Genomic DNA, 13,777 nt, shown 5'->3' with positions numbered 1-13,777 from the left:
GATCACGTTAAATCAAATTGAAGGTCTACCTAGCCCAGCACATGGCCAAAAGCTGATGTGCAGGACAAAGTGTAAGACACATGGCAAGTCTGGAGTGACTTTTCTGTTTTGCACATCCCTCTGTCTGCTATAATCATGTCTTTAAGGACATCCTGAACTGGAATCAGCAGCTGGACCATTATGTTTAATGGCACCTGGTGGACCTGTCCTTCAGCAATGTGTCAGACCCCTTTTCAACCCCTGTATCCTTCCACAGTGTCCTGCAGCAATGAGTACCATAATGGAGCATAGAATCATTTCATAGAATCATAGAATCATTTAGGTTGGAAAAGACCTTTAAGATTGTCAAGTCCAGCCGTAAAAGCAGTTGTGATATGGGGGGAATGGTGGCAAACAGAAGGCTCCTGTGTCAGTGCTGCAAAGAAAAAAGCTGGTAGGTTGACAGAGGTCTTGATTCAGGCAATTTCAGTTATACCCCAACGAAGGAACGATGGGGCTGGATCTAACCTTCCCATGCAGGGAAGCACTTGGTTTATTCAGACTCATTTTGCCAAGCGTCCCTGGGTAGCTGAGCCTGGAGGTGCATTCCTACACTTTTACAAGGAGTCCCTCCACAGAAAAGGCACTACCACTTATTTGCTTTGGTTGACGGGCATAACTCACACTTCTCCTCTTCTCTCTGATCTGCCCAACCAGGCTGCAAACCTTGGGGACAATCCTTGTGACATTGACAAATGGTGGTTTTGGAGTTGCCTGTCCCTCTTGCTGCTCCAGAGGCAGCTGATGACCCCTGTGGCTGCCGTGGTGCTCAGCTTGCTCATGATATAGCCCACTAGTGGCAGATGCAAGGCCTGTAGGAAGATCAGCAGATGTCAGTACTTCCCCACCCTTATCGTACACTGGTCCAAAACAAGATGGCTGCATCCACATTGCTCTTGGGAATAACTCCTGGCCTTTGCTGGCTCTTGAACTGTGTTTGGGAAGATAAATGCTGGTTGTTCTGAGCCAAAACCAGGCTAAGGACCATGCTGACAATTGACCACTGGGGACAACAGCTTCCCAGAACCTGAGCCCAAGCTAGTGTAGTAGGATTGGTGCAGTCAGTAAGTCTAAATGATGTCGCAGGAAATACCCTACACACATTCCCTGCCTTGGTGAGTCTAGAGGGCCAGCTTTGTGTAGACAATCCTGTGGTCCAGGATTATGGAATTTGTTACGGATATGTAATTCAGCCATACCTGTTGAATTTGGTTTAAAACTAGAGTTGGTAATGTGGGCACTGCTGTAACCTAAGCTTCATGGATGTCTGTTTAGCTGAACTCACGGTTGCTTTTTTAACACACGCCTCCTACTGAAGATGCACCTGGACTTCATGTATCAGGACAGGCTCTGAGCATTTCAGAGGCTGTTACTGTCACTTCCCACCCTGTTTTACCTGCATTTTCCTTTCCTTGATGCTTGTCTTACCATGGGCTTCATGGGGGGATCCATTCTTCCAATCTGTGGGGAGGGATAAGAAGAGGGACTGGAAGTGAATCATACCAGTGTCCACCAGCCTAAGGCAGCTCCTGGCATTGCCCGATCAATGTCAATGGTGAGATCACAGGTCAAAGTTGCAAGTGTAGATGAGTGAAAGGAAAACCAATGTGTAATTAAAGAGCTAATGAGCCTGTGTTGGCTATTTTTAGTGCTCTTTTATTTTCCAGTGGCTGCTCAAAGAGCCCTGAAATGACAGTACGGGGTCAGCCTTGAAAGTGCAGCTACAGTTTGAAAAGTGAGCAATGTCCTTGTGAGTTTCCCTCTTTATTTCTGTTCAAAAGCCCTAAATCTAATTTGCTGTATTTACAAAGCTGAACCCTGCTGAGACTGTGAGCAATGTTGGTTCTGAAATCTTCAGAAGTAACCTCAATCCTGCCTTGAGAACTTCCAGACAACCAGGGCTAATGAATAAAACAGGCTATAAACTGGATGCATCAAAACAGTTTAAAAACTGTTGCAGATCTATTTGGGGTTTTTCACTGCTGACCCCTGTTTGCTGCTGCTGGATTTTGACTAGTCCTCAGCATATAATTTTTCATGAATAATACCTCAAACAAGCTTTACTGGGCCTGGCATTTTCTCCCTTTCATGGAAAGCAATGAACTTTCCTTGTAACCATTTGCAAATCCAGAAGTATTTGATATCTGGGGCAGGAATGCTTTATTTCAGCAGTTTCATCATTAATATTTTTTGTGGGTCCTGTTGAGCTGAGCCATTGGCGTTGCTCATGTGCTCCTCACCTACTCCTTTTCTTGCTTCCTGACCAGAGAAGCGATTCTTGTGTCTACAAATGTATCATTTACTTCTTATCTCATGTGTGTGGTAAATAACACTGCAACCTGGGTGGGAACAAATGTCTTGTGTAAATGAAATTTTGAAATTTGCTGCCTAGCTGCTTCTCAGAAAATGAACTCAACGATGGTGGAAGGGAATTAATTTTGAAATCCGAACAAGCATCTGCAGGAAATCCTTTTTTTTTTTTCCTTTCCCATCTCATTTTGAATAAAGCAAGTGAGTATTAAATGATTAAATGGGACACTATAATTTGCAGAAGAGTAAACTGCACTTTATGGAAGAGTAAATAGCACAGGATTGGTTTTGTGGTTAAGACACTGCATTGGACCTGAGGAAAGAAGCATTCTGAGAGGGCTACCTAAATTAATTCATAAAGTGATAGATATGGAGAAATGGATGAACTGGAGAAGCCTTTGGGAAGCCACCTAGCTCCTCTCCCCATTCTACGGTCAAGTCAAACAGTCCATCCATGACAAGTTTGACTATCAAGAAAGACAGTCCCACCACTGCTTAGCCAGTTCCAGGTGTTCTGGTACCCTGCGTATTCTCCAACATGCTAAATTATGTAGATTTCTGCTTGTCCAGATGGCAGTGGACAAGGAAACCAATGGCTTGCCCTCATCCCTAGCAGCCTGCACTGGAGTTCCTGTACGCTTTTCATTTCTGGAGAAAACAAGTCCAGTTCCTCCAAGCTCCTCCTCAGACTGTCTTTTCTAATCATCTGGTTGTGCCCCTTCCTCTCTTCTGTGCTTCTTATCTGGTTCATTCCTAATTTCCTTAAGTGCAGTGGCAGGTATGGGAATGGTATGACAGCTATGGCTTTTCCATCTCTGAGACAAGGAGCAATTATTCCCTTTCCTCACAGATAATGTGGTCCAGAAAGAAACTGGTCCTTTTGAACCAGCATTTTACTATAGGTTCTCATTTAATTAGTTGTGTTTTAGCCCTACTCCTTCCTTTTTTATTTTCCCCCAGTGTTAGTGCCTTCTGATCATTCGCAGTTCCCCTACATGTGCATTTCCCAGGATCAAGTCTTATCTTGCTGCCTGCTATCTCATTTTTTTCAGGCTATTCCTCCACTTCAAGTGATTGGTTGAGTTTTGATCCTGCCTTCCACAGTGCTTGCAGCCCTTCTGTGCGTAGCACATCAACAGATGGTCTGCCCCACACCAGGTTGCTCACAGAGCACCAACTAGACACATTGTGCACCCATGCTATGGGGAAGCTATCAGGAATGTAAGTCCGCATATGGGATGGTGCTGAAAGTCTTCTTAAAGACTGTTTTTTCCCTAGAAATGCTCAACCTGGGGCTCTTTGAGTTGCAGATAGTCTGTGGAAAGGCCAAGAGCAAATCCCATATGGGAGCTTTGTTGCATGATTGGCAGCAAGCTGGGGCTGCTGTGGAGGCTGCTGGGTTGTCCAAGTCCTTGGGTGTGGGAGGATGTCAGCCACCAGGATCTGACACCTTCATGTTGCCCTGGGACCTCATCATACATCCTGGGCTTCAGACCAGACTCATCCCACCATGGGGCCAGGGAACCATGAGGAGCTCCAGTCATCTGTGAATGACTCCCAAAGTTCCCCATATCCTCTTAAGGTGTGCACCACAACCTTAGTCACCAAAGCCATCTTTCTGGTCAGAGACAAAAATTAGGCTGGTTTGTTGAGAATTGTTCCCAACAAGTCATGTGGGTAGTTTTTCATCACTCCTTTGTCCTTCAGTGGTCAAATATTGAACCAATTATGTAAGAACTTCTGCAGTGTTTTCCCAGGGACTGGAGTCGAGGTAACTCATCCGTGATTCCCTGACTCCACCACTGTCCTCTTTCTCCCACGATAATGATTAGTGATTCAAAGACTGTTTCGTGACATTTCTCAAATTCCAGGCTGAGCTTTACCCAAGTTACCATCCTCCAAGTAGATATGTCAGCTCTCTCTTCTCACTCTCGAACCTGCACTGTTAAATTGCACTGAATATTCGCTCAGGATTTGGGGAAAGACTAAAACAAGAACATGCAAATCCTTCAGTCTCCTGACACTATTTTTTATTGGCTTGTTACCACCTCATCTACATTATGAGCTGGCCCAGACTGGCCTGTTCTCCTTCTACCTCTCCTGCAACATATTTTTAAAGCCTCTGCTTCCTGACAGTTGCACCCTTTCCTGCCGATTTTATCTGTAGCTGATGGTTTCCAAGGGTACATCTGTGCAAAGACTCTTGACCAGTTTGTAGATCTTACAGTCCTGCTCCATGTCTTGGTTTCCAGCTCCCTTCCCGATTTCATCTCCTCTCAGGTGAGCCTGGTCCTTAATAGTTTCTGACCTGCCTCCCTTTATCTCTTTTAAATCAAGTCCTGAGCTTCTCCCCATGTCTTTAGGATCCTCATCTTCACCCCACCCGTGGATTACACCCTGGCTTGCCCTTGGGGCCTGCTGGCTCTGACTTTTTGGCTTCCTGACCTTCTTTGGACTGGTCCACTTGGTATCCTCTGGTGCCTGGCCTCGCCCTGCCTTGATTGCAGCTCAGAGCAATGCTTCCAACCCACATTCAGCACAGCCCAGCCAGGAAATCTGATCACCAAAATATCAGTCATAATAAAAAACGCACCAAAAACTCCACCCTGTGCCCATCAACATGAGTCTAATTCCTCAGTAGCATCCAACTCTTTAATACTCCTTTATATTTTAAAATATCTCCACAAGAAATGCAAGCTGTTAGCACCTTGACTTTCACATCATGCTTGTGCCTCTACAAACCACTGCTGCCTTTTCATCTGCTCCCTACCTCCTTTCTCTGTTTGGGTAAGAAAAGCTTACAAGAAGACTTCAGTCTCACATCCCATAAAGCCCAGGCTGATGAAATAACAACAGCAATAGCAAAAATAATAAAAACATACTGTGCTCATGGAATAGACAGAAAATTATCTGGCTTTCTGTCTGCTGCCTCCTTTGCCCACACTCCCTCCAGCGTTCCCTGCCAGGCACTGCTCACTGCGGCTGAGCTCTTTGCTGGCAGCATTTCTAGGAACATCACCCCTTTGCCTTGAGCCTGTTTCGGCTCCTGCCCAGTAACTCTTGTTTGAACCCCTTGTCTCCTGGCTGCGGGCACCCGTTCTGACATCTTTTGCTCCATGGGTCAGACGTTGTTAATCTCTTGCTCCCTGCCTGGCACTTGATGGGCAGCTTCTCTGCTCCACTAATACAGCTTTAGAGCAGAGCTCACCTCTAATCCGAGTGTTCTCTCAAATCATTGTCCTAAATCAAACCTGTCTTTTCATTTTAGGATCTCCAGGCAGTCCTTGTCCCTAGTGCTTCCATCACACCTCTCCCAGGACTCACTCAATAAGCATTTCCAGTCTGGCCTCAGGCCATTATCACACAACAGGGGCTGATTTGTCTCACAAATGACCTGTTGCCCAGCCAGGACTTACATTCTATTTCTCTACTTGTTTTCCTCCTCCTTTTTTCCCCATTTCTCCCTTTTTCTTTTCCTGGCCTCCTCACCTCTCCCTCCTCACATCTCCCTTGTTGATGGGGCATTTGAACGGTGCATAGAGAGAGAAAAAAGGCTATTCTGACTGATACCGTTCCTTCTCCATTCGAACCTGGGGCAACACATTCTGATATAGGCATCTCTTGCAGGCAACCTGAACCCCACCTGTGAGTGCTTGTCTCCCCATCAACTCCAAGGGGGTTGTAACACCTTCATGGATCCCACCCCACTGTCCTCAGGTAGCAAGACTGGTGTAGAGCTGTATGTGGCATTAGCCCATCGCTGGTACTCACAGCTGCCCTCCTGCGGGGAAACGTAACTCCCTTCCCCACTCCCAGGTCTACCCTGGGTGCAATGGTACCAGCAAGGTGGGAATCAGGCTCAGATGCGCTTGCAACCCTCCTCCATTCATCTGCTGCTAAATTTCTCCGCATTGTTGGCTCTGTTCATCCCAGCTGGATCTCTCCCTAAGAGCCAGACACTCCAACCTGTGAGTGGGATCAAAGGAATTCCCCAAAGCCTGTGGGGACTCTGGAGCTGATGCTGACAGCACAGCGCAGGCTGCAGCCATGGTGAGATCGATAACAATGTGCCAGGAGGAAAATACCCTGCTCAAATCTCTGAGCCCTAAATGATCTTTGCAGTGCTGGCTGTCAGGAAACACCTCTTTTCAAGTAAGACCCTTGGGAGGAATCACTAGAGAACTCTGAACGTAATGCCCACCAGGCATCTTTATCACTTCATTTTTCAGAGAAGAGCTACATTTCAACCATCCAAGCACACTGGAAATAGGATTTCAGGCTATATTCTTAGTGGGCTATAATCACCCATATCAGCTGTTCTTTCTCTTGGAAAAAAATACATATACAAACATACATAGATAGGCATACATAGATTTTTCTTTCCTGTGACACCAGCTTTTATTCAGGTGTGTAACTGTGAAATACCGTAATTCCCCTGGATGGAACTTTCCCTTTTTCTGCGTATTGCCCAATTTCACTGCCCCTGTATAGATTCATGTACTTAAATGTTTTTAGCATCAGCTCTTTAAACTACTAGTTTGCAAGAACTGTGTCTACATCTACGTAAAATAATTTGGACCTTGACCTCAAGCCTACTGTTAAACAAATACAATCAGCAATAATTAAAGCAGGTATGATCTCATTTGTGTTTTGAGCTGTGATTCTTTGCAAGCAGGGGAATAAGACGGCTTTGGAAGTAGGAGTGCTCTGATGCAGTCGAATATTATGTTTCGAAAACAAACAAGAAAAAAATCTCAACCTCAAGGCATCATCTAACAGAAATTACTTCCAATCTTCCACCTTCAGTGATGTCTTTGTAGCACAGGGAAGCTGACTCAAACATGTGTAATGCTGCTACCTATTGGAGCCATCAAATATTACACTCAATTCTCAGGTAAAGACTTAAGACCTCTCCAGAATCAAAAATGGAAGCGGAACTTGCCTGGTGTGAAACAGCTCATGCAAGTTAGCGACCATTCAAACACATAATGCATGGATGACACTACAATTTAATTGATATAATAGAGTCCTCAGAGGGATAATCCATAGAAATAGCTATTACTGCCAGGAGCAGGAGAACTTTGTTCAAGTAGAAGGATGACGGAGGGGAGGATACATCACCTCCTATTTCAGATCCAGATGACAGCAAAGAGTGGCCACTGCTGAGAATCCCTGGGTGGTGATGAAAGGGGAAGAGGACTCTGGTGGGTGACCTGTGAGCATTAGGAAGCAGACGGGGTGTCATGTTGAGAACTACCAGAATCATAGAGCTGGTGGTGACATGAAAGTTCAACTGGCCTGTCCTTCCTTAGGAAGGGAGTAGGGCTGATGGGATTCAGCTAGAACTATCCAGAGAATCAGCTGCGTATCTAAACACCCTCTGGGTTAGACGAAAAATGCGCACCAGGAATCCAGGTTACAAGCCTGCTGTGTACACAGTTAAGGGAGGTGGGGTGGACCCTGTCCTAGGCTGTCTGAGCAGGTCTCTGCTGTGTATGAATTTTCGTAGGACAGGAAGAAAGAAAACAAAAAGAAGGCTCTTCTAGGGTTGATTCTGATCTCCAGGGATTCCCTCCTGGAAGAAAACATTAAGTGAAAGCTTGAAAGCTGCTACATACCTGGTTATTTCCAGGTGCAAATGATGGTTCCTCTTCCTAGGGCAGGAGAGCAAAGGAGCCAAAAAACATTGACCAATTCCAGATACACCTCAGTAGGCTCACAGAATGACCATGCAGTCTCTTAGGAACCTGGTTTATCAATTAAAGAGAGTCAGTCTTTAATTGAGAGCAGCCCTGCCAAGAAGGACTTGGGGGTTCTGGTGGGTGAAAAGCTGGACAGGAGCCGGCAATGTGCGCTCGCAGCCCAGAAGGCCAACCATGTCCTGGGCTGCCCCCAAAGCCGCGTGGCCAGCAGGGCGAGGGAGGGGATTCTGCCCCTCTGCCCCGCTCTGGGGAGACCCCCCTGCAGTGCTGCGTCCAGCTCTGGAGCCCTCGGCACAGGAGAGACATGGACCTGTTGGAGCGGGGCCAGAGGAGGCCCCAGCAATGCTCCAAGGGCTGGAACAGCTCTGCTGGGAGGACAGGCTGGGAGAGCTGGGGGGGCTCAGCCTGGAGCAGAGAAGGCTCCAGGGAGACCTTACTACAGCTGCCAGGGCTTAAAGGGGTCTTATAAGAATGATGGGGACAGACTGTTTAGCAGGGCCTGTTGAGACAGGACAAGGCAGAATGGTTTTAAACTAAAAGAGGGTAGGTTCAGACTATATATAAGGAAGAGGTTTTTGGCAACGAAGGTGTTGAACCCGTGGCCCAGGTTGCCCAGAGAGGTGGTCGATGCCCCATCCCTGGAAACACCCCAGGTCAGGTTGGACGGGGCTCTGAGCAACCTGCTCTAGTTGAAGATGTCCCTGCTCACTGCAGAGGGGTTGGACCAGATGGCCTTTAAATGCCCCTTCCAACCCAAACTATTCTATGATTCTATGACTATACGATTCCTTATCTAACATTAGTAAGTGCATGAGTGCATAAGACCCAGCTGCAAGCCAGCACACAAGAAGTAGATGTAGGCCTAACTTCTGCAGAGCCCATACAGACATATAGTATGAGCATGAGATAAAATGAACAAAGTTAAGGCATTGAGTGAGATACAACCTGCAGCTGCAAAGCTTTATATAGGGCAGCAGGCATAAGAGCAAATGCAAGGCTGATCCGCTACACAGAAGAGGAAGCAGGGCATTATTCATCAATTCAGTCTTCATTAGAAGTATTAGATGCAATCAAGTAGCTAACACAATTAATGACAGAGGCAAAGGGAAAAGCTCTCTCTCCCAGGTAGTGAAGGACTGGAAAGTATTTATTTCTTTTCATGTCAGTCAAGCCTGATGAATGTGACCTGAAAGCACACAGAGAAATGGCCAAAAAAGTCTGGTGACAACACACACTGTGAGAATTTCTGATGGCTGGATGTGGGCTTAGAAGACAACAGAAGGACCAGCTTGATACTCCTCTTTAAAGGATGAAGTGGAGCAGACAGCTTAATAGGAACTGAATATAAACTATTTAAAAGCATCAACAAGCTATTTTCTCTTTTTATAATTTGCCAACAACGTATCAATCTAACTTTGCTGACTGACAGATTGGCTCTTACAGAGGAAAAGACATGCTTATCGTTTGTTTTCTTTGTCTATAAAGTCTTTAGAAACCGTCTTGCACACTGATCTCATGAGCAAACAGGGAAATGTAATCTAAATCAAAAAGCACAGAAACAAAGCAGTTTGAAAAGCTGAACTGGGGGAGCTGTAATCCAGTTGTCATCCAAATAGAAGTATGGATGAAGAGAGTGGTGGGCAATCTGTTCTGATCCTGGTAGGTCTCAATACTGCCATTAATGACTTAAGGTATAGAGTACACTTATGACAATTGCAGGCGACTCCAAGCTGGGAAAGAGACAGCAGAGACACCGGAGGTCTGCAATTCAGACCAACACAACAAAATGGAAACACCGAAGTATTGATTCCGTAAGGGCAAAAAACAGGATTAACACAGTGCACGAACACAAAACACAGAACCTCTTGTATAGCACTTCTCTGAAAGGGATAGGGAGGTTAGAGAACAAAACATTACACTCAGACGCAAAATGTAACCAGAGAGGAGACAAAGGAAGCTGCCTACTACTCCAGTTAAGTGCTCTGAAGAAGTCAGTAGCATCACATTTTGGGTGTTGAATTTCAAACAAAAAAACTGAAAAGTGGCTAAAAACCAGAAAACATGGATGACTGGGGGCTCCAAAATGTGACCTGCAAGAAAAGACTGCTAAATAGAGGTAGTTAGAGCCAGCAAGTAAAGATCAACAAGGTGTTGCACTCGGTCTTCAAATACATAAATTCTCTTGCAGAAAGGAAAAAGTATTTTTTCCACATCTAAGGTGGGTAAGACAAGAAGAAATGAGCTGATATTATTGGAAGGAAGCTCTGAGTTCATCACAGAATCTTTAAAAACCTTGAAGAGGAGAATAAAGACATAATTTGCCTGAGGAGGCTTCAAGTTGCTGCTGTTAAGACATCTTTGACCGGTTACATACCAATAGCTGTCCTGGGACACAATCACAGGTTCAGCTGTGTTAACAAGAAGATAGAGAGAGGATGGGGCACAAAGCATGCGGGGATCCCCCCACCGCCCACCACTCTTCCCTCCCGCGACGGGCACACATTTAGGTAAGCTCAGGAACGAACTTTCGCCCGAGAATTCAGACTGCCCGTGCCCCTTTATTTTTAACCACACACCCCGAGGCCACAGCGAGCGCCGCTCATCCCATTCCCCCCAACCCGCTCACAACGGGCTCTGCCTGTGCAGACCGTGAAACGCCACGAGGGGGCCGAGCTCGGCCTGTGCGGGCAGCTAAACACCCTAAGGAGCCCCACTACCCGCTCACAGCGGCTTTAATAACTCCAGGGCAGCACTGAGCCGCCTGGAATAAGCCACAGCACAGGCCCGACAGCGGCCGCGTCCTCTCTGTGGAGACAGCTGCCGCCCCTCCGGCGCGCGCGCTTTTCAGCTGCCTGCGAAAGTGCCTGTCCAATAGCCGCCGGGAAACGCTTGAGAACAGCCGATATACAACACAACACGTCTTTTGAGTGCTTTAGTAGAATTTTAGCAGGTTTACACCCTCTGTTTACACTCGGGTGGCCGCTGCACTCTCTTGCTTCGAGACTTTTTTAATCAGGCATTACTCAAACCGCCTTTTTCTGCGCCCGAGGTCACAAAAGTCCCTCTCGGGGATGGGGGGCCGGCGGCGTTCTGTCGCCAACGCGCCGCGGAGGGCGAGAGGCCCCCAAGATGGCGATGCTGGCGGAGCGTGAGTGCTGTTCCCGCGGGGAGGAACCGTGCTGGCGGGGCTCGGGGCGATCCCCTGAGAGCGGGGTGGGTTGGGGAAAGAGCCGTTATCCTGGGCGCTACCCCTGGCCGTCCCCACCGCCCTCGGTGATGGGCCGGGACCGCGCTGTCCCTCCCGAGGGTGGCGGGCTGGACGCTGGCCGGGTTCCCGCAGGCCCCACGGTGACTGGGTATGGGTCTCCGAGGCTCTGTCGCTTCCCGGCCTGGGGTGGGACGCGTACAAGATCGGAGGGGATGTCTGCCCCTTTAGGGCCGGCATTTCCTTTCAGCGCCTCGGTGCCATTTCTGTGGCGGTGTTGGAGAGCAGATACCCTGAAGCCGGGGCTGTGCTGGGGTGCCCACTGCTGTGTGGCAGCCAGGCAGGACTCGGGGGAGCTGTGTGTATGTAAGCATTGGTCTTTTGATCGCACCCAGGGTTAGCGGTTGAGCTTAGCTCGTCCTCTTGCCTGTACAGGGAACTTCAGACATCAGCAACGTTCTGGGCTGGGAAAGGTGAGAGTGGGATGTAAGGGATTTTAGACAGGTGCTTCAGAAAAAAGCAAGTAAATCCACTGAACTGATCGGGAAAACTCAGGGTAAGGCCATGTGGTTGTCTTATGCCTTTTGTGTAAGGGTATTGCTGAGTGAATCGTTTCTGAATGTTTTATTTTATTTCACCTTTTCCTGATATTGGAATCAAACAGAGCTTTGCTTTTAACTCTGAGGTGATTGAGCACTTGGGGTCCCCATATCTAAAACAATTGATTAAAACGATGGATGAGTATCCTGACTGATAGCTCTTTCTCAGGTAAAGCTCTTCAGGGACAGAAGTCTCTTGGGGCTGACCAAAGTGGGAACTAAAACCTTTTGCTGCCTTCTCTTCCAAATTGAAGATGCATTTCTGTAGCCTTTTCTAGTAAATTTAAAACTGTATATGGGTAGAAAGACTAAATTTCTCAACTGTATATTTTTATGTAACAGGACTAATATACTTGTGTATGATTATTGCTAATGTCCTTAAGGGGTTTCAGTAAGCTTGCTGGTGTCAGGACACCCTTAACATGAGAGCACAAAATTTAAAGAATTTGTTTACTTGTCTGCAGGAAAGATAGACTTAACGACTAATTAGAAAATATAGTTTCCAGTGGGAAATACAGGTGTGAATTGAGGAAAACAAAATTGCATTTCCATATGTAACTTTCTAAGTATTTTACATGTAAACTTTCTTCATACAATTTTTTCATAGTGTGTTGATTATTTTAATTGAACACTGCAAATTTCAATAATCATAGAATAGTTTGGGTGGGAAGGGACCCTTAAAGGCCATCTAGTCCCACTCCTTCAGTGAGCAGGGACATCTTCAACTACAGCAGGTTGCTCAGAGCCCTGTCCAACCTGACCTGGGATGTTTCCAGGGATGGGGCATCGACCACTTCTCTGGGCAACCCATACCAGTGTGCTCATGTAGTATTAACTACATACTACTTCGATACTTCTGTATGTAGTGAATTCTAAAAATCAGATACCTTAAAAAACAAATCTAGTTGCTGAGAGCCACCTTTGTGGAGTTCTATGCCTTTGTTCATTACCTTCAACTGCAGTTATAATTGTGAAGCCGTGTTACACACGTGCATTTTTGTTTGCAGTTCTGGATCAAATTCTGATGATCTTCTTAATCTTCATCCTAAAAAAGAGTTGGGGATGGGGACTGAATTGGTTTTACTACAGCTGTGAAAGCACATGCATTTCAGAGACTTAAAATAATTTTTTATTGGTACCCAGTGGCAGAATAAGGAGAAGCAAGTACAGATTGAAACACAAGAAGTTCCTTCCTTTTTTTTATTGTGAGAGTGGCCAAACACTGGAACAAATTGTTCAGAGAAGCTATGGAGTATCAGTCTGTGGAGGTATTCAGAACCAGACTGGACATAGTCCTGGACAACCTGCAGGGGGATGAAGTAGATGATCTCAAGAGGTCCTTCCAACTTTTGTGGTGCTGTGAATTAAACTGAGAAAGGACACACTTGATCATTCTGTGCTTGTGCAGCATGTAAAAATGCATCAGTAGCAGAAATGGCCAAAGAATTAGCTTTTATTTTTCACTTATTTTTAACTCTAACTTTTAATAAACTGATTAACTGCCTATCATAGTGGTGCTCATTGGGGAAAAAAATTTTAAGTTAATGGTGGATTTTGTAGCTTGGATCAAAAATAAAATCCCTTCTGTGGGCAGTGTATTTTTTTTCCGTTCAATTGAGAAATTTAACTTGTTTAGTATTATAAATGTTATCATCATATATGGGCACACAGCAGGGGTTTGGATGGGAACTGATAGGGAACTTTCAGAAATTATAGTTATGCACATGCTCCAGGCACAGAATTAGTCTTGGTCAAAGGGTTTAGTAATGGATTTTTTTCAAACCGTAGGGTACCCAAGTGAAGTATCTGAAGAAATGACACTTTTCTCCACTGGATGGTGCTGCTTGCTCAGACTTACATTACTATCTCTAGCATCATTTTATGAACAGCCCAGAAGTTTGGTGTTAACTTCTGAGCTGAAT

General features: G+C 46.0%; 1 protein-coding gene across 1 annotated transcript in view; it reads left to right on the top strand.

Moving 5' to 3' along the window:
• Nucleotides 1–11,180: 11,180 nt before the first annotated feature.
• PINX1 (PIN2 (TERF1) interacting telomerase inhibitor 1) overlaps nucleotides 11,181–13,777 on the top strand; it is a gene marked incomplete at both ends in the record, with an annotated part of 63,813 nt that continues 61,216 nt past the window's right edge. The window contains one exon of the mRNA XM_081997983.1: nucleotides 11,181–11,199. Within this exon, the coding sequence (XP_081854109.1) occupies nucleotides 11,181–11,199 (19 nt within the window). The remainder of the gene's footprint in view (nucleotides 11,200–13,777) is intronic.

Source organism: Phaethon aethereus (assembly GCF_964289735.1).
Source record: "Phaethon aethereus genome assembly, chromosome: 3".
NCBI lineage: Eukaryota > Metazoa > Chordata > Aves > Phaethontiformes > Phaethontidae > Phaethon > Phaethon aethereus.
Note: the sequence above shows the minus strand (reverse complement) of the source record. Positions and strands in the feature narration are given on the sequence as shown.